This window comes from Tripterygium wilfordii, chromosome 1 (genome assembly GCF_013401445.1).
Source record: "Tripterygium wilfordii isolate XIE 37 chromosome 1, ASM1340144v1, whole genome shotgun sequence".
NCBI lineage: Eukaryota > Viridiplantae > Streptophyta > Magnoliopsida > Celastrales > Celastraceae > Tripterygium > Tripterygium wilfordii.
Window position 1 is genome coordinate 1,519,387 of NC_052232.1, and position 19,839 is coordinate 1,539,225.

Genomic DNA, 19,839 nt, shown 5'->3' on the forward strand with positions numbered 1-19,839 from the left:
ATCTTGCTACAAATACCAAACTTGTGACTATAAAATAATGGTTCTTTAAAGATTAGTTGGTAGATACTTGTTGCGAGGCTTGATTAATTTTAGGAACTAACGAGAAGTAATTCGATTGATAATCGATTGAATTAGACATATACGTATTTAATTTTTAAAAAAGTGTTACGACCAAAGAGGAAAAATAGAAGAAGAAAAAACTCCCCATAGAGATCCCATCATTGCTCAGCCAGCATGAAAATGGACCATTTTAAAGATCCCATTCATTAGACAAAATGTGTAGAGACAATGATGAGTCGTGTGGTCAAAATGACTAAGTGTTGTTGCTAGTTGTCAACTTTATTTACGCGTAATTGTAGATTTCTAGGTGGAGGCTTGGTGTTATGTTATCACCGGACACTCGCAGACTTTCCTTTCTCTCAGCCATTTTCTTCTTGCTTTCACTCTTCTTTACTTTATTACTTGCCTTTCACTATAATTGAAATGAATGAATTCATTCACACTTTTCCAATATAAAAATGCCTCCCTCTATCTTTCAAGAAAAAAAAAAACAACCAATTTGTACAAGAAAAACAGCCACAGATTTTTGAATTTTTTTTATTTTTGTTCAATTTGATTCTTAGATATGATGAGGTGTAGGGATTGACACTTGCTTTGATTTTGCTTGCAGAATTTTAATGAAAATTGTGGTGGACCATTATCATAACTAATAGGAGGATGGAGGTCCTAATAAATAGATAAAGAACAGTTGCTTGTGATGTGCCAATCTGTGAAAAAGACTTCCATCATCGGCTTCAAAAGAAAAAGAAAAAGAAAAGATTTGACAGGACAGCTTCGCTTAATTACTTTATAATTTATTGATTACTCTTAAGTTTCAAGATGTTTTTGGCTTCAAAGCTAAAGTTAATAACAGAACCAAGACTACTCATTACCCCAAGTAGAGAGACTTAAAAGATCAAACAATTAGGGCAATCACATTCCATTATTATAACTATAATACACACAAAATGGAGAAACAAAGCATGATCCACAAGATTGAAAAACACTAGTTAAAGGTATTTACAGTAGAAATCACCGTAATCTACAGTTTCCCTGCAGTTTTAATCACAACGTCTAGTCTATTTATCAAGGTGGGGTTCACATAATTTTTTGAATTTATTAAATAGACTGGATGTCTGTGAATACAACTTCTACGGGACCTTTCTCAGGCAAAACACTCAAACCAATACATTTAATTAAATATGACAAGGGTGAAGTACAAAAAGCCTCTTCCTCAGGCAAAACACTCAAACCAATACATTAAATTAAAATATTACAAGGGTGAAGTACAAGAAGCCTCTAGACTACAGGGGAACCTTCAGCAGCTAAGCATGAACAAAAAACACGAATTAAATTAAGCAATAAAAGGAAGAGAACAAAAATGTGAAGAGAACAGAGGGGATAACACTAATTCCATGGATCATCCCAGCCCTTAGGTCCATCTATCTTAACAAAATCAATAATGGCTTGCACAGCTTCTCCTACTCTGTTTGAGAGGGAGTGATTTCCATGCTCAATCTCAACTTTCTCGGCACCACCCATGGCTCTGCACAATCTGCATGAGTTCCAAGATGTGTTGAAATTGATATTTTATTTAATAAAGTATTAATCGCCCATAATGCATTGAACGCACAAGATGGCCACTAGATAACAATTTCTTATATTTTATACCCAGGACAAACCAAATATTTTATAGCTACTACACCACCTAAGCAAGGTCTAGCAAAGGTGAATAGAGATTATAGCTGGAATTCTGTTTGTCACCTTTCAACCAATGCTTTCTTATCGACGTACTCTGGTACATATTCGTCAGCCATGGAAAAGATGACCTGCACATCACATGCACGAGTTTTAGTGAATCCCCATGAACATAGCATGGAAATAAATTCCTGTAAGTATTCTGCAAGTTTGTCGCTTGGACTATTGGGGGATTGATCGCATTTACTAACTTATCTTTTATTTAAGCGTGTGAGATATGTTTGTACGCAACTGCAAAGAATTGAAATCATCAAATGCCAGTGGGTTCCTCATTTTAATTGTAGAAATTTTGACCAGTGTACTATCCATTGTAGGATACCTCACAGATTGTTATTATCAGTTACTATCACAAAATAAAAATTGAAAGCCAAGAGCATCTATAATTCTATACCTGGCAAGGCGTGTTAGACATATGCCCAAGCCTCATCCTCAGTTGGTCATCAGTAAGGTCAGAACTAAACAAGTCATCGTCCCCCATATAGGCACAAAGGGAGTGGAACCTGCAAAAAGCTAGCTTGTTAGCAAGAAGGGAGAGGCATTGATAATACGAAATATTTATTGATGTAAACAGCATTGATGTCTCACAAGCTATGAAATTCCCAGCAAAACAAAATTATGTAGACAAAGCTAAATATTGCCAAGTGACTAAGTGAGCATGCCATGAGCTAACTTGCTTAATTCTAGAAATATGAGCAATTTTTCAACCATCAGAACATGGTAAGGAAATGAGTATTCAGGAATCAGGAAAGTACAGTTTGCTACAAATATAAACAAAAAGGTATTTTGTTTCTGAAAGTCGCCATGGATATCATATTTATCCTCGCATGATAAAAAAGTAAATACGCTTACACACCTATAGGCAGTTATTGGTGACAGATCTGCTTCCCTGGGCATCAACTCTGATCCTCGGCCTTCTGCTATCATACTTGAAGCCAAGTCAATCATTGCAGCTGTTTCAGGAAGAGTTGCTCTGTATTCCCGATCACTAACAGGAGCCTTAACAATTCCAATTGGAATTATGACAACAGATGCAAGTGAATGCATGATAGATAACGTAAAGGAAAATAAAATTATCTAGGCATAGATAAGGCTAAAAAATAAAAAATCAATTCAGTCAAAAAATTCTAAGTTATTGGTACTTTTTCTTGCTTTCTTTTGGATACGTTGGCTGGGCAACAGATAGGAACATCAGTTCTGAGGCACAATCCAAAATAATATCAATTTGAGATCACATCTGATTGTTATCACTGTAAAAGCATATCTATCACAAAATGAGCTCATTGGTTTGAGTGTTTTGGACATTTTCTCGGAAAATGGCTAAAATGCGATTGATTTGCGTTGTTTTACAAAATGCATTTTGTGTATCATTCTCTTCAAAATCCCAAAACATCAAATAGACGTCTTGGGCATTTTGAAGCGAAAGCTCAATACACGGAAAAACATAAAATAGAAAACGGTTTTGCCAACCAAGCAATGCTAATCTTTCTAATTTCTTTTGCAGCATGTACGAGGGACAATAATTTTAGTTCGTAACGCCTGGTGGTTTTACCCAGGACTTACAAGTCAAAGTCAAACTAGGTCAATAGAAGATACAGTGGTTACTCATTGCAAACCGTTAACCAAGACAAGAAACATAGGCAAGTATCAAGATGGAATGCCTTATACTTTTCCTTCTCAGTAACAGCGGGGGATCCATGAGTATCTAGAATTGAAAGAAGCAAGACAAACCCCTAGTAATATATATGCGACTGAGTACCTGCAAAATGGCAGCCCTAACTGCTCGAGAGCATGCAGCATTTGTACGCATATAATGCACAATATCCTGTTTTCATATGCAAAGAAGAGGGGCGAATTTTAATTTCGCATAAAGAAATATGATTTTTCTTGCAAATGAACTTGAGAAAAAATGCGATTTCGAGTAACCACCCTACCTGACACCCAGTACTATGTCCAAGTAGAACCACACCCTCGGAATTTTCTTTGTTGATTAGAAAACTTATCAGCTGATCAAGCTCCATAGCATCCTTCAAGACACAAGAAATGGTGGCTTAATATGTTAGAGGCAAACTGTTTAAAAGTGAAAATCAAATTCAAAGATAAAAGGTCGGAGGAAAGACCAAGGTTCATTTATTCTAAATATTGAAAATTTGACATTGAAGGAAAAAGTATGTAGCAGAGTGAGCTATACTAAAAGGTCTGAAATCATAGCATTATCAGAATTTCTCCCATTCATCTAAAACATCTGAATAGACTTTCTCCAATTGGCCACTATACAGTGAGGGAAGCACCTTGAGCAGGACCCTTTGAACAAGGAATCAAATTACCTTCAAACCAATTTCCTCTCTGCTGAAACTGTCTGCCATTCTTAATGGTAAAGGGATAGGATAATTCTCTACAGATGAAGGATTAAAGAGGTCTAAGCGGGGAGATGAACAAATATAGTTATTCAACTTGTTTGCCCATTGTTTGAGGGCTAAACGTCTGAGAGAGGGTTCATGGCAGGAGTCATAATACAATTGGCTTATGTAGACAGTATGCATTCACTCAATAAACTTACTGCTAGTATGAGATGAAAGTAATGACATCAGAATTTGTAATCAATCTCCCATCAAACTCTCTACACAAGTTCACTTCTAAATTTTGGGTATCATAAACCATCATCATCATTTGAAACTATTTTTAAAAGCTATTGTGTATTGTTTTCTCGCAACATATGGCTAAATGAAACTTCTCGCCAACACGTTTGGGTGATGGCAACGCACTGACACACTTGTGCATGAAAGCACCTCTAGTCTTTCACATTTTTCCTTTGGCAATATCTTAGAAGTAGAACTCAGCTCATGCACCAAAGCAGCTAGCAAAACTGTGGCTAATGCTGTAACGAGAAGATTTTAATAATGTTGCCCTCAGAGTGGCTCTCTAACTAAGAATTCAATAAAACTCATGTAACACCAAATAAAAGAATGATTGAAATAAGATAATGGAAATACTGAAATGGTTTGCTACAGACAGAAAACATTTGACACCAAGTCAATTTTACCTCTTGCAAGCTGGAGGTGCCATACCCGCTATATGATGACGAAAGAAGCAGCTGAACCAGCGACCATTTCTCTCTGTCCAAAGCCATTGCAAGGGGTTCCAAGTAGCTGCAAAGTAGATGAAGAAAGTGAGCTTTGAAATTAGAAGACTCTAGACATTCTTCCAGTCGTTAGGTCCATATGAAAAGATTGGGACCTGAGTAAACTAGTGTAGAGAATGAAGCTGATAAAAAACATTTGCCAGAATACATATTCATTTCACAGCTAACAGGATAACTAACACAATATGTTCAATAATGTTAGGTGTATTAATAATTCAAAAAAAAAAAAAAAACTGGACGTACTCTGTTGCCAGAAAACCATCTGTCAGCCCACCAATAAATATAACCTGTTGTTTATAATCACCCGTTTTAAATGCAACCTGCACGGTAAGGGTACAACATTCTTACTGATGTGACAAAAAAAGAGTAGAAGTTCAATATTCAACAAACACAGCAATGGGACCTAAACTATAAAGAGAAAAAGGAAATGCAGACAGGAAACAACCTCATAAACATTAGTGTTACTCGCGGTCAAGACTCAAGATCATTCATGGGAGTTTCTTTCACAAATCAGAAGAAAATGATGGTGCACCATACCATGTGATACAGTCTAAACTATGGAGGACATACGGAAATGAAACTTGCACGTGGATGACATCAAATCCATCTATCATTCAAACCTAATTTCAATGAATAGAAATCCCAAAGTTAATGATCCTAATTATCTAGAATTAGAAAGCACCGGTTTGTGCTGGTCTAAAATATGAGGGCATTACGAAGATAATCTATTCACCTCTTTTACTTTCATGTTAGTTGTTGCTGGATATTGTACATTATCTTATCCAAAAAAACTGGTATCTACTTGCTATCTTGCCAGAAATTTATGAAATTAATTTAAATATATCAATTTCAATTTGACGATAAATTGTACTGAGTGGAAAAAATTTCAGTTACATAGTTAAGGCAAGGTAAATGCGAAACCTCTCCATGGAGTTGGGCCACTGCATTTTCGCCATCTTAACCAGTTGGCAGATATACTAGTCATGAAAAGGCAACATCTTGGTGCTCCCTCAATAAAATTTCTATTGCATTTTTGGCTACTAAGCTCTTGTATGAACTAGTTCTTAGCTTAAACCTTCTCCATTAGGACAACATTATCAAACTTTTCATTATCCATTGAACATAAACTGTCAGGTAAAAGGAGCTAGTTCCCCTAAGAAAAGAACTAGTTCCAGTTATTCATCAACAAATACCATCCAAAAACCAACTTTCAATAAGTCAGTCAATCACTTCTGAGATTGTCATGCCCCATTCCAAAAGTACTGAACAAATCCAGATTAGTTTACGAAAATAATTCACGGAAGAGAAAAAAGAAACAGAGACTGGAATGCAAAAGTAATCGCTTCTCCACACACCTTTTCTTCATCTAAACAACTAAACCAAATTATTTGGAGGTGATTACCTGTATTGGCTTGGGCCCGTACTTGAAGAGAATGCCTCGATATTGGTTCTTGGCCTTGATTGGGCCCGCACTCTCAATCGGTACGGCGTTGTTGTTTGACATCTTCACACTGGAAGACCTACTGATGCGGCCGCGAACGATGCCAGAGAACCACGAGGTCGAAGAAGAAGCGGTTGCAGTTGGCGACGATGCGGATGAGGCGAGTGAACTGGAGGATGAGAGTGACATATCTTGCCTCAATTCATCTACGTTGGGACGCCATTTCATCCACAGCTCTTTGATTTTCTGAATATCACGATAGAAAGATCTGAATCTGACGAACAGAGATCGAATAATTGGCCAAATCGAGTCGTTGGTGCAGCGAATTGAAGTTCTTTCTCTTCATCTACTGGTTCGCTCACCAACTGAGCTGTTACTAGCGAGTTGCAAAGTGAGGCACCGGTCCACGCGCATTGACCGGCGCGTATCACTGTTCCACGGGCACAATATAAGTGGATTTGGACATGCGTTGTGAGCTCAAATCGAAAACGATATCAGGCCCATTGGATATCCAAACTAGTTGAAAGGCCAATGAAATTTACTACAAGCCCATTACATTATCTAATATGAATTTCGGCCTAAATTGGTCCCAAATACAAAAGCCCAAAACTCCTTGCCAACAAGAAACCCAACTACTTATGTATTTATGGTTTACTTTTCGGAGTTGAGACTTAGACACGAGTTTATGCTTCATATCTAATGCTGAAAAAAGTCAGACATTTTAAAAATGAAAAAATAAAATGTGGTGTGGTGTTATGTGATACACCTTCTAAATCATTGGATTAAAATATACACTCTCATATTCTACGGAGCGGGATGGCAGAATTGATAACACTTTCAAAGAACCATAATATATGGACTTATAGGTCTCAAAGACATTTTTATTATAGTAGTAGGTTGTTAGTGGTGTGCTTTCCTATTCCGACCTGCCAAAAAGAGACAATTGTGTGTTTTGGGCATTATGTATTTATGTGTGATGCCCTACCACACACATTAGCATCAACAACAAAAAATGACTTTGAACCGTAGCCTAGGATTGTTTGGGCTTTCAGGCGACTAGGATGACTTGTATTTCATCGATTTTATGAATATAACGATATCTTTTTTTTTTTATGAAACAAAAATCAAATTTAATATGAAAATGAGATTATAATTCTGGATCGCTGGATATAAAATCAAAACTTTCTATGTCCCTTTTGATGTCAATTTGATTTTTGTTCCCAAAAAAAAAAAAAACCATTGGAATGTAAACTGATAAAAAAAAACAAGATCATAATTTTTTTAAAAAAAAATTAATTAAATGCATCTGTGATAAAATTACAGCGGGTTTACAGCAGACCCTCAAGGAATCGATTGTTTGGGGGAAAAAAAAAGTCCCACTATATATCTCAATGAAAAATTATCAATGCCCTACTTTAGGGTTGGCTTTATCAAAAGCCATGTCTTCTGGCATTCGTAGGCCTCTTAATAGAAAATGAAGCATACCTCTTTTGGGTCTCCCTAAATCCTGCTCTTGCCCAACGCAGAAAATATATTTCCTCTGAATGTGAGAGAACTCCAGTCCTGGAGCACAATGAGAAGCACAGTAGAGTTGTTTTTTTTTTTCCTTCCCTTTCCCTACGAGCCAGAAAAAATAATAAAGTTTTGAATAAGAAACTGAACTCCAACATATAATAAGGAGAAATGGCATGATCCATTGACTTACGAAGAGTAAGACATTAGACGAAGAAACAACCTTGGAATTTTCGAAATATGCATGGAAAATTGATGTCATCAAGAATCATCAACAGAACATTGTGGGCTCAAACGAAGAAACCACCTTAGAATAAAATTAGATTAACGTATAATATACCTCAACTTCTAAGTCTTCATGTCTATTATATATCATATTAAATAGAGGTTCCACATGGTACAAGTAGTGCCAAAACTTATATAAGAAAAAATTTTATGGTATAACCCCTCCATCACTGAAGATTGAAGCCACAGGTTCACCCTTAAGTGAACCCTATAGAACAAAAGAACAGAAAAAAAACCCTTCTATGTAGTCTAAGTGTATAACAGTGTAACCGTCACAAAAGCCCGAGTCCATTCACACTGTAGACAGTATTGGGACAACAGAAGGTTCAGAATCATATAGTGATGGTATTTATAGTTGACTGACTTCCAAATTCATCAACCCATCTACGGAAAACAAGAATTGGGGCTTCTTCTCTTCCTCTTCCTTTTCCCCACCTTTTGTTCAAACGGACTACAGGCAAGACATTAATGTTTTTAGATCACGTGTGTGTCAACAGAGGCAGGATAAAGCATCAGAATAAGTTGATTTTCATTTCAGTAAAGAATATGAACAGATTCCGGTTGACCAAAGAGATCTCAAACATCTCCTAGCATTTAACCAATGATGTTAATACTGCAAGTAGATTTTTCATGTCAACAGACTATGCAATAGATAAAAACAGCTTGTAACGTATCATAGATTCATCTCCCAGCATTTGGCACAAAATTTTTGAAGAATACATTGATGAACCAAGAAGGTGCAGCATAACTATGGAGAATGACATATAATGATAATATAATCACGGAATTCGCTAACAAACCTCATTGGCCTCCTTCCTCACCTTTAGCTATTCATTTTCTTCATTTGGAGGATAAACCTCTACCCATACATTCAACTTGAGAATATGTGATCAATGGTCAAGAAATAACCGCCCACAATCATGAAAGAAGCAAGCCCACTACGAGCCATCCGCAACCAAATCCCACGGAACAATAGATTCCTGTCAGAAGGGTGGATCCCTGTGACTCTCTCAAATCTATTCCCAGGTCTATTCCACTTGAGAAACTTCCTTTCCATGGAAATATACTGCAGCAATGAAATTACATTAAGGGGAATCAAAACAGAGGCACAGCTGTTCATATCATAATATTCGGAACTGCAACCAGGATGTTAGTTTTAAATTAAAATTGGAAAGAGTGCAAACTGGGATATACACTTGAGCAATAGAAATACTTTTATGACAAAAACATATAGAATAAAAAATATTCAACTTTCATATGGTAGTCAGAGTTGTTCCAATTAAGGCACTTTATTTTCTCTTACGTCCACTTCAAACAAGAAGGTAGCAGTTCATATATGGAATAAGAATTTAATGATTTTAATCCTTAGCACAATAAAGTCATTATGAAGCAAAGAACCACGTTTGCTTCCCTTTTCCACAATAGCCAAGGAGTTTATAGTGCTACCTGAATTTGGTGGATTTGCGTGCATTCTACTGAATACTTGCAATTTAAAAACCTTCTTTCCTTACAATGACACAAACCTAGCTTAGCTGTTATTTAAGGCAGAATATTTTTTACAAGCCATAATGTACTTCAACATCAAAAAGCAAACTCAGCATGCCTGTGGAATTGAGCAAGAAAGATGTAGTAGCCACTGCAAAGTTGTTAACAGCGTCAACGCATTTTGACCACCTACAGGGGCTACGGGCATCAATAGGATCAATAGGAACTCAGAAATGGTCAGACAAGAAAGATCATTCTAACAGTCACCATGACAGACAGATTCAAAGGCTACCATAGCCATCAACATGATACCATTTAAGTGAATAGAATAGGATTTTCAAATTAAATTTCATTGTTAACATACCTTTGGCAACACAGTACATTGAGATCGAACTTTGGCAGTGTCGAAACAATGAGATCCTGCAGCTGCAACTGAGCCTGAAAATCCAGCTGCAAGACTAACAGCTAATGGCGCCAGTGGGCCAATTTCTTCATCAAATCTGAGAGAAAAGCAAGGATCCTGTTTTGAGAGAGAAAGGAATGCAGTAATTTTATTGTATTAGACAGTTTTTAAGAAAAAGTCACCATTCACCACCATTAGAGCATTAAATTGGATGGCTTTTAAGTATTGTATATAGATTATGGAGGTTGCTCATTCTTTGGCATGGAAAAGATAGCTTGATAAGTTGCTAAAGATTTGACATGTCAACAGGTAAACCACAGCTAAGGCCCTACAGGACCCTTGCAATCACTAGAGGTTTTGGAATGGATGTTTCAAAGAGAAGAATAATGATCACTATTTGAGTGGTAGACCAGTTAACTAAGCTACTTCATTTCTTTGCCAATCTAAATGACTTATTTCAAAGAGCAACTAGTGGTGGTGTGTGTTAAGGAATTTGTGAGACTTTATGGAGCTCCAATACCTGTAATGATGAATAGAGATTTGATTTTCACCACCCACTTTGCAAAGCACCATGGGTAAGAATTTGAGATTTAACACCTTTTTAATTACATCCACAACCGTATAAATAATTGGGACAAACCATTTCAACAGATGGGATCGAATTCTAGGGTGTTGGCATAACTGTTGAGTCCCCCTCTTACAACAAACCACCAAACTAGCATCAGGTTGGCTCCATTTGAGGGTTTGTAAAGTAAGAAGGATAATGGCCCAATTGGTTGAGATGAATGTGACAGAAACTTTTAAATCTTCTCTACTGTTTTAATTGGCATTGCAAGGACTACTAAGGTATATATTTTCAAACCTGGGTGGAGGATCCATCCCAACCGCCTTCCAGTCAAGCATTGCTTGGTGCAGGAATTGCCATGTAGAGAAGAATATCCCACCAAAAACAGAATCTCGAACAACTCCAGATCTAAGACCTCTCCATAATGCAGACCATCCTTCCAAAGAGACAACATCTAATGGCCTCTTAACATCACAAACTGAAGGTGGCTTCCCAGAACCAGTTATCATCCATGGGTACTTTTGCAAGGCACCTACCATATGGGAATGCTTGGATGTTAAGGTAGATAGAAGGCCGACAGAATGGTTAACTGCCGTCTTATCTTGAATATATCCAGGAAGTAACTTTGCAATCACAGGTGCAACAGCACTGCTTTCTGTAACTGATGTAAGATTTGGAATGCGAGAGGCAGAGGCCACTTGTGCACGGGTTTTAATCAGCTCAAATGGGGAGCTTATGAGTGATTCCATAGCACCAGAAACCATTCCTGCCATGAGGGCCTCAGAGACATACAAATCCTCTCTGCGGCCATCTGCCAAGAGAGCAATTTAAACAAAATTAAGGGTTACAAACAGTAAACATATAATTAGGCAAAAACATTTTATGTAGAACAATTCCATTACACAAGCCTCCGTAGAAGAGGCGGGGTAGGAGAATTGCAAGATGTACGCAGCCTTACCCCACCAATGCAAGATTTGAAACAATAATCCCAAGGTTCAAGGTTCAGTAAAGCAACTTACCTTTTGGCGACCGATTTTAATTACCAAAATAATATACAACGCCAAGGGAAGATCAAGGTGGGGGATTAGTCTACACTCATTTACATGCAACATTTAGACACAGACTATTATACAAGCAGCCTATTATCTCCAAATCTTCATACTTCTGCAACTCAATCTCATAAGTTTCACCATTATGAATCCTCAAAAATTCTCCAAAGCATTGACTAGTTTGAATCTTATATTTACTCCAAAAATGAAGTACTTTTCATGATGCTATTTAAGGCAGTAAACTTCTCATAATTCCCTAAGGTTCAAATTTCACATAATGCCCAGCCAATTGATGGAACATGTATGACACGAGAAGTAAACTCAAGGGAATTGGACAATGTTATTCCATGTAATTCTTTTACTGCCAATTAGCCACAATTTGGCACATCTGCACTGTACCAGTAAATCTGTACAGACCAATGCAAACTGTCCTTGTTATTTATTGCGAAATTTTATCATTGAAACATATATTGATCAGGTCTTCAATATGATAAAATTAAAAATAGGCAGCTATATATATCACCTAGCATGTGACATTAGAGAAAACTGCGATGATGAAAGAATAAAAAGTAGATTGACAACCATACCTTTATAAATTGCTGACAGAATTTCAAAGACTCCAAACCGAGCTCCCACGCTAAAAATTCTCCCCAAATTCAACCACATAAAACCATTATACAAACCTACAACATCCATGATTACGAAATATTTCAATTGCATGCAAGACTCAAAGGTAGAAAACACATGTTTACATGATGCGCTCCCACAAACGGAGAATGCAAAGCATGAGAGACTGATAGAATTAACGTACATCGAATATACACATTAGGGTGATCGTTGTGTCCATCACATGTAGCTATCAGCCAATGCATGCAACATGTCGATATATACAATGCTCAGTGCATTTTCAGTTTCACAGAATCTCATACCAGGAGAGTAATTCAAGTCAAGTTAAAGAGCTAAACTAGAAAAAAATGTCAGACAATGTGGACACTACGTAACACTCAACCAAAGGATGATTAAAAAACCAAGACATATGTAGAGGGCAATTATGCTTCCATTATAATCTTCATTGGGTATTTGATGTTTCATGTTTGTTCCGTTAGTTGTTGCTTAACTGTGAGACACATCACATACCATTTTGAACTTTATTTTGCTATCTGATAAATAAATTTGCAGATTTCTGTTCTGTCTAGTCCTAACTAACATATTCTCAACTGCCTAAGGAACCTTAACGCTACTTATTCTCTCTTCTTTATTGAGTTATTCCTATTCTCCTTCTTTTTCCTCAAGTTCTCTCTTCTCCATATTCCATAAGTGATAGTGCCACAGGGAAATGATTCTCCTAGAGTTTTCATGCTTCAAAAACTTCTCATAATCATTTACATTTGTATTAACCAAATAGATGACCGAAAAGTTGATCAGTAGAACAAGTTATATTGATAACTGAACCAAAATACATTAAAAGCTATAATTCAAGAAACCAAATAAACCATCCTCATACAATTACATCATATATAATTAAGTAAATTGCTCAAACAACAAAACCAAAAAATAGCATAGAATTACAGTTAAGTTTGTCCAACTTGTTACAAGAATTAAAATATTAAAATCAAAAACTGTAATTAAGGATTAAGCAACAGTTTTGGAGGAGTGACCTGAATTTCCAGATAATGTTTGAACTCTATGTAAAGTCTGAGAAACAGTTAATGGTTTATGGGAGCCCGAGCCTACCTGCAAAAACGATGAAATACTTAAGCACGCAAAAGGATACACACATTACTGCAAAAACATGTAGACCCCAAAACCACCTACAACATACATAAAATAAACATAAACCTGGATAAGTGTTTTGATGGTATCAAGAGGGTAGGTGAAAGCTGTGCCCAGGGTTACTGATCCAGCAGCAGCAATCGCATGGGTTGCAAACAATTGATTTTTCAACAGTTCATCCATCTGAAAAATAAAATCCTCGCTGAATCAAATTCAGTTAAAGGCATGATTAGATCATCAACTAGGCATTATCTCAGAATTCAAAAAGCACCTACATATCTCTTTACTTACTAAAACTTGTTCCCTCAACAATCATTAAATTCAGTTAATCTATCATTTCTGCAAAAGTACTTATATATTTTCTAGCTTCTTTACACACACTACATCTAGTCAAGTGAATTTATATCTTTTCTGAAGTCGCAATCATCCTATACATAAGCTAAAATAAAATTGCGTATGACATATAGAAGAAATAATAAAGGATCACAATCACAAGACTAATTAAATAATTTTCTACCCTAAACATAACCTAGAGATGAGAGTGCTAGTTTTGAGCAGAAGAAAAGGGGGCACGTTCATGCTAATTTTGAGCAAGCAAAGTATGATTCAACAAGGGCTCAAGGTATCAATTCGAGCAAGAAACTGAACATTATACTTGCTGTAAATCCTCCTTACACCACTATAGCCTTGCCCATATAAGAACAACCAATTTGTGTTGTTGCACCACGGGACTTTCACGAAATTCAAAAAACCCTGACGCCCAAACCAAACGAGAACACCCTCACCAAAACAAATTCTGCTTATCGACAGAAAAATCAAATTCCTCTCCATTCAGGATTAAAAAGAAAGGAAAGAAGATACCTGTTGGAGGAATTGATCAGTTGCGGTAGAAGAATGAAGAGAGGAAATGATAATTTATGGTGGCTGAGAGGAACTCCTCGGTGGTTCCTAGTCCGGACTGGGAGGAGAATGGTTTTCTAGGGTGACAGAGGGTAAATTTGTAATTTCATGTGTATAGTATTATAATTTATAACCGTTGAACAAAGTATCAAACGCTAGTCAATTCCCACTACTACCCAGGGTTTTGACATTTTTTAGGGTTTTGGTAATGGCATTGCTTTGGATGAATTCATGCCCCTGTAACCCGTTGATCCAAACCCGCAAGTGGTATCCTGCAATTCCAAGACCCTCAATCTCAGAAAGCCTATCTGCAACTCCGATTATTATTCACACTGTCCGTTCAAAAGGGGTTTCTGAAACACCGACTAAACGTTCCCAATCATTTCCAATCACTTGCTGTAACCCGAGTTCGGGACCTTCAATAGCGGTTTCCCAGTCTCCATCAGCAGGAGTCTTCATTAAAGGTAACTTCTTTTCTTCATAAATCTATCTGTTGGAGATGGATTTTCTGGGTTTTGTTGTTTGGATACAGAGAAATGGCAGAATCTAAATTGGGAATTAGTCCTTTTCTTTGATAATTACTTTTGACTATTGTTCAAGTATTTGGGATATAACTAGAGGCACTAGTTTGTTGCATTGCTCGCTACATTGGAAGTGGCTTAAGAACTGGTCACTGTTGACTGGATCTTTTTTCTTAGAACCTGTCACCACTGCGAGAGCCTTGTGTAGTGAGCGTGATTTAAAACGCGTGACTGTTCGCTATATAGATGAACTTATTTAGAGGGTAATGAAATGAACTTTCAGAGATAGTTTTAGCAGAACTGGAACACTTGACACGCACATTAGTGTTTGTACTTCAAAAGTAACATTTTTCTCATCAGCTTGTTACTATAGCTGCTCTTAGGATATGTTCATGTGTTGTTTTCAGCCTTTTTGAGGTAATAAACTCTTTCTTGTACCTGGTATCAGTAAAGTTGGATCTTGGTTTATGCTTGTCATAGCAACTCTATTGGCTTTAGTCTCATTCCTGTTAATCGGCATTTGTATTTGATCGATACTTGTTCTGTCACTTGTATTACCGAAGGTGCAAAAACAGAAATTACATGGGAGCTAGGCAAATAGTATCAAGGAAGTTTTTACAAGGTTGGGAAGACCAGAACTTAAAACAATAAAACCACTTTTGAATGAAAGATACTACTGAAGACTCGTTGGAGTTGAACATTCTATTGTTATTTCTAGCCAAACCAGCAAACTGATGGACATCAGGATTAACTGAATAGCCAAACCAGTCGAACTACCCCGCTTTGTTGCTTGTTAAAGTTTTTCGTCATGTGACTACTCTGGAGAGAATGGCAACTCTGTTTGTTAGAGTAGTCGGAGTTTAAGGAGTCGCAAAGTGACATTTTTTTTTTCATGACCACATAATAAGGAGTTGCTATTGGTTGGTGTTTATTCATTGATCTAATTTCCAGTTAAAAGTTTTCTCTGCCATTGCTTTTGCGTAGAACATCTATTTTGCTGAATTATTCTGAGATAAGTGATGCAGGACTGCCAAAATCGACATCTGAGGGATGCTTGAAGAAGGTGTTTTCACAGTTTGGGGAAGTAAACCAAGGTGAACTCCTGTGCTGTTCGTTTTGTCGTATTGCATCCTTATATGATCTACTTAGTAGTTTATCTCGGCTATAACAAACGTTAGAATTGGGGCAGTGGATCATTTTTCAGTCATTCATTGAATGATAAATCACTACAAGTGAGGGAGATAGACGGTTTAAATAGCGGAAGATCCAATATTTAAAAATTGTATCTAATATGACTGGAAAAGTGGAAACAAGACCAGATATAATTTGATCATTATGAGTAAATCCAAAATCTTTGTAGATAGAACCAATCATTAGTTCCCAACCGTGGGGTGAATGAAATCCTATACATAAATCAGTTAATAAAAGAATAGAAAAAGCTTTTATTGTGTCGCTTAAGTTATATAGGAATTCTTGAACCCAAGAATTAAGAAAACGAAGTTCTTGATTACCTAGAATAGAATAACCGCTTAAAATAAGGAAATAGATTATATTTGTCGAGAACTGGAAAATCATATGGATACCATCCTCATTGTACATCTTGATCAATCTGTCTTACTTTTTGACATTGTTGGCAGTCAAAATATGTATGGATGGAAATACCAAGGAGTCCTTAGGATATGCTTTCCTTTGGTTTAGCGACGAAGAGTCTACTCAATCGGCCATTGAAGAAATGAATGGAAAGGTATGAATGTTAACTCATAGCCAATAAATTCCCTTTCTGATTGTGAAGAGCTAGTGAGAACTATATTTCATTACTCATAGCGTCTGTTCGCTCTTTAGTTTTTTGATGGCAGATTTATTTTTGTAACTGCTGCAAAGCCACAGTCTACCAAACGCAAACACAGGCGGACGGAAAGACCATACAAGTTCTAATCTTGAGTACCATTTTCTTCTCCTCAAACACAGCAAACTAAATCAGGCCCAGTGCTGTATAGAGAGTAAACAATCCAATTTTGTATGTAGTTATATCAAGATGTAAGACAGTGTCATACCCTGTTTATATTCTACTGGCAAGGTTGTGTGTGATCTGGTACTACCTCCCCTGGAATATAGTGGACGATTGATCATTTGCTTTTCAGGCGATTACTTCATATTATCAGTAACAATGAAAATTGCATGTATTATTCCTTTTGATTTGTTTATTAAAAAAAGGAAGCGATTATGTTAAATAAAAAATATGTAAAGTCACACAACTCACCCGAGTCGAGTCTAGACCGGTTGATGAGAATCACACATCGGAAGATGATGGGTTTAGAGTCTAGTTTATAAGGGAGAACAAACCTCTTATTGTCAACCTGGGTTTTCAATAGAAAGTTAGGTTCAAACTTGTTATGATAAAGTTGGGCCTCCTTTCTGTGTGACAGGTATTCATCATTGTTGCTTTCATTGAGAGTGCATGTGCATGCAGGCAAGCTCATGGGTTGATATTATCTTAGGCGGGCCTACCCCAGAGTCCATCCCTTGTCGAGTTGGGTTAGCAGACAGTGGGTCAAATCTATTATGGGCGGATTGGAAAAGAGAAAAATGCCGTAAAAAATGAAAAGAAACAAAGATCGTTCAAGTAACTGGGAAAACCCTGATCCACTGGATTGGCAAGCTCAGGTCATGCATGAGGGCTTGCATGCTCCCAATGAGGGATGATTGACGAGAATTTCACATCGAAAGATGGTGGGTTTGAAGTCTAGCTTGGACAAACTTCTTATTGTCAATATGGGTTTTTAATGGAGAGTTAAGTCTGTGGGAAATGACATATTAATACCACTTTCAAAACTGTTGAACATCTAGATCCGCCCCAAAAAACTTTATCCCTCATAACTCCATTTTAATTTTTTATAATATTTAAATCATTTAAATTTTTATCTTATTCCTTTTTTGTACTTTTTCAAAGAAGATTAGATCTAATATGATTTTTTTCTTGTTATATGCTACATCTCTCTTATCTCACTACATTTTCTCTCTCTACTACATCTCTCTCTTTATCACAACTACTTTCTCTCTCCTATTACACTCTCTCTTATAACAATAACTTTCTCTCTCCTCCTGTTGAATCTCTCTCTTTACTACATTCATCTCTCTTTACTACGTCTTTCTCTCTCTCTCATCTCTTTTTATGGCTGTCGTTTTGGTCAAATATGATTGGGCATTATGCCTCTCTATGAGGGGAGTCCAATGGTGATGGTCGTATTGCAAATTGTTGTCGAAATTGGCCAAATTTGAAGTTTTTTTCCAAATTGTAACACTGGCCGACCAATGTTACTGTTTTGAAATAATAACATTGACCGACCAATGTTACTATTTTAAAACGCTCATATCCGGTGGGCAATTTGGTCCAAATATGACTGGCATTGTGCGTCTCAGTAAGGGGAGTCTAATGGTGGTGGTGGTGGTATGGTGAACCGCCGTTGAAATCTATCGGATCTGAACTTTTTTCCAAATAGTGACACTGGTCGACCAATGTTATTGTTTTGAAATAGTAACATTGGTAACACTGGCTGAACAATGTTACTGTTTTAAAACGGTCATATCCAGTGGTCGTTTTGGGTTGTACCTAGCTGGGCATTGTGTGGTCGTTTTGGGTTGTACCTAGCTGGGCATTGTGTGTTTCAATGAGGGGAGTCCAACTGTGATGGTAGTATGAAGAACCGCCATCGAAACCTATCGGATCTGAAGTTTTTGCCAAATAATAACACTTGCAGACCAATGTTACTGTTTTGAAACAGTAACATTGGCCGAGATGGATTTGAGGAAGAGAGATGAGAGACCGTAGGCTAGTGAGAGGAAGAGACCCTAAGCTAGTGAGAGAGAAAGGAAAATCAGTGTTGTTGTCGTCGATAACCTTTCCCCCACAACCATCACCACCACCGGTCCGCCACCCCGACCACCACCCCCACCATCATCAGTACCTACAACATCTATCCAAAACCAATCACATAACTGGCCTGAACTGCACCTAAGTTGGATGAACCAGCACCCATATACCCATAATCTAACCCAACCTCCTCAATACCCATTAACCACCCACTCTTCAATCCTAAGTCATCACTACGATCCAAATCCAAGCCCCCAGCATAACTTCTCTCCCCTTTCCCCTGGTCTACCAAAATCCAAAAGCAACACTTTATCTATTTATGGCGACAGTAAGAAGAGAGTAACAACTCTATAAAAAAAAAGAAAAAAGAAAGAGTAGCAACAAATTCGTAAGAGCATATCTTTGAAGTTGATGTTATAGCTTGTTCAAAACACAAAATCTACACGAAGAACGGAGTGCAATGATTGAAAGATTGATTTTGACTTTCATAGTGATTTGAAGAGTATGATTTCAAGCTTTTGTATACAAGAAGAACCGCTAATGATGGTATAAAATACGAGCAAGAGAAGTATAACAATATTACGTTTTGGATTTGTAGCAGTTTATCAGTGGAATTAGTCGACTAGCGTAAACATCGTCAGTTGCAGAGAATGGAAGAGTCATTATGATGTTTTCGTGGTTTTGGAGTTGGATGAGGGGTAGGAATGTACTTGAGCAAGAAGTGGTATCTTAGAGGGATAAACTGTTTTGGGCTGGACTTAATGTCCATAAGTTTTTAAACTGGTACTGGCCGGTGATTTTCCTTTAAGTCTAAACTTATGATGCTAGACTTGGACCCTCATCACGTGTGGCGGGCATTCATCACTGGTTCATAATAGTTTCAAGTTCCAACTTTCAAGAGCAATCATCTCGCGACTGACCCATGCCCAAAAGAGCCCATACTAGACTTTGGGCACCATGCCAGCTCAAAGCACCATAATTTATAAAATTTTCTTTTTGCACCCAACCCATTAGTCAAGCAGTTCAGGCAAAAAAAATTCCCAAAAATCAAACCAAAGGGAAAAATAGCCTAAAATTAGTCCAAAAATCAGCTTAAAA

General features: G+C 37.1%; 3 protein-coding genes across 7 annotated transcripts; 1 reads left to right on the top strand and 2 right to left on the bottom strand.

The window, feature by feature from the left end:
- Nucleotides 1-1,194: 1,194 nt before the first annotated feature.
- LOC119999595 (UPF0613 protein PB24D3.06c-like) lies at nucleotides 1,195-6,806 on the bottom strand. The gene is made up of 9 exons (XM_038847301.1): nucleotides 6,339-6,806; nucleotides 5,180-5,256; nucleotides 4,838-4,943; nucleotides 3,729-3,821; nucleotides 3,554-3,619; nucleotides 2,651-2,793; nucleotides 2,189-2,297; nucleotides 1,804-1,868; nucleotides 1,195-1,594 (listed from the first exon to the last, which is right to left on the bottom strand). Exons 1-9 carry the CDS (start codon nucleotides 6,603-6,605, stop codon nucleotides 1,447-1,449), a joined length of 1,074 nt encoding a protein of 357 aa, XP_038703229.1. The 5' UTR covers nucleotides 6,606-6,806; the 3' UTR covers nucleotides 1,195-1,446.
- A 1,175-nt stretch (nucleotides 6,807-7,981) lies between these two features.
- On the bottom strand, nucleotides 7,982-14,434 carry LOC120006357. Of its 5 annotated transcripts, none has more exons than XM_038856408.1 (8): nucleotides 14,311-14,434; nucleotides 13,516-13,632; nucleotides 13,335-13,410; nucleotides 12,264-12,359; nucleotides 10,925-11,438; nucleotides 10,024-10,159; nucleotides 8,996-9,240; nucleotides 7,982-7,994 (listed from the first exon to the last, which is right to left on the bottom strand). In XM_038856408.1, exons 2-7 carry the CDS (start codon nucleotides 13,630-13,632, stop codon nucleotides 9,046-9,048), a joined length of 1,134 nt encoding a protein of 377 aa, XP_038712336.1. In that variant the 5' UTR covers nucleotides 14,311-14,434; the 3' UTR covers nucleotides 7,982-7,994; nucleotides 8,996-9,045. The 5 variants fall into 5 exon arrangements, with proteins under 5 accessions (XP_038712336.1, XP_038712539.1, XP_038712611.1 ...); XM_038856611.1 differs by having other exon boundaries at nucleotides 13,516-13,651; nucleotides 14,311-14,421; XM_038856544.1 differs by lacking the exon at nucleotides 7,982-7,994 and adding an exon at nucleotides 8,041-8,625.
- An 81-nt stretch (nucleotides 14,435-14,515) lies between these two features.
- Nucleotides 14,516-17,053, top strand: LOC120001229 (organelle RRM domain-containing protein 6, chloroplastic-like). The gene is made up of 4 exons (XM_038849452.1): nucleotides 14,516-14,813; nucleotides 15,896-15,964; nucleotides 16,508-16,614; nucleotides 16,713-17,053. The coding sequence occupies exons 1-4, from the start codon at nucleotides 14,558-14,560 to the stop codon at nucleotides 16,803-16,805; spliced, it is 525 nt and encodes a 174-aa protein (XP_038705380.1). The 5' UTR covers nucleotides 14,516-14,557; the 3' UTR covers nucleotides 16,806-17,053.
- Nucleotides 17,054-19,839: the final 2,786 nt, after the last annotated feature.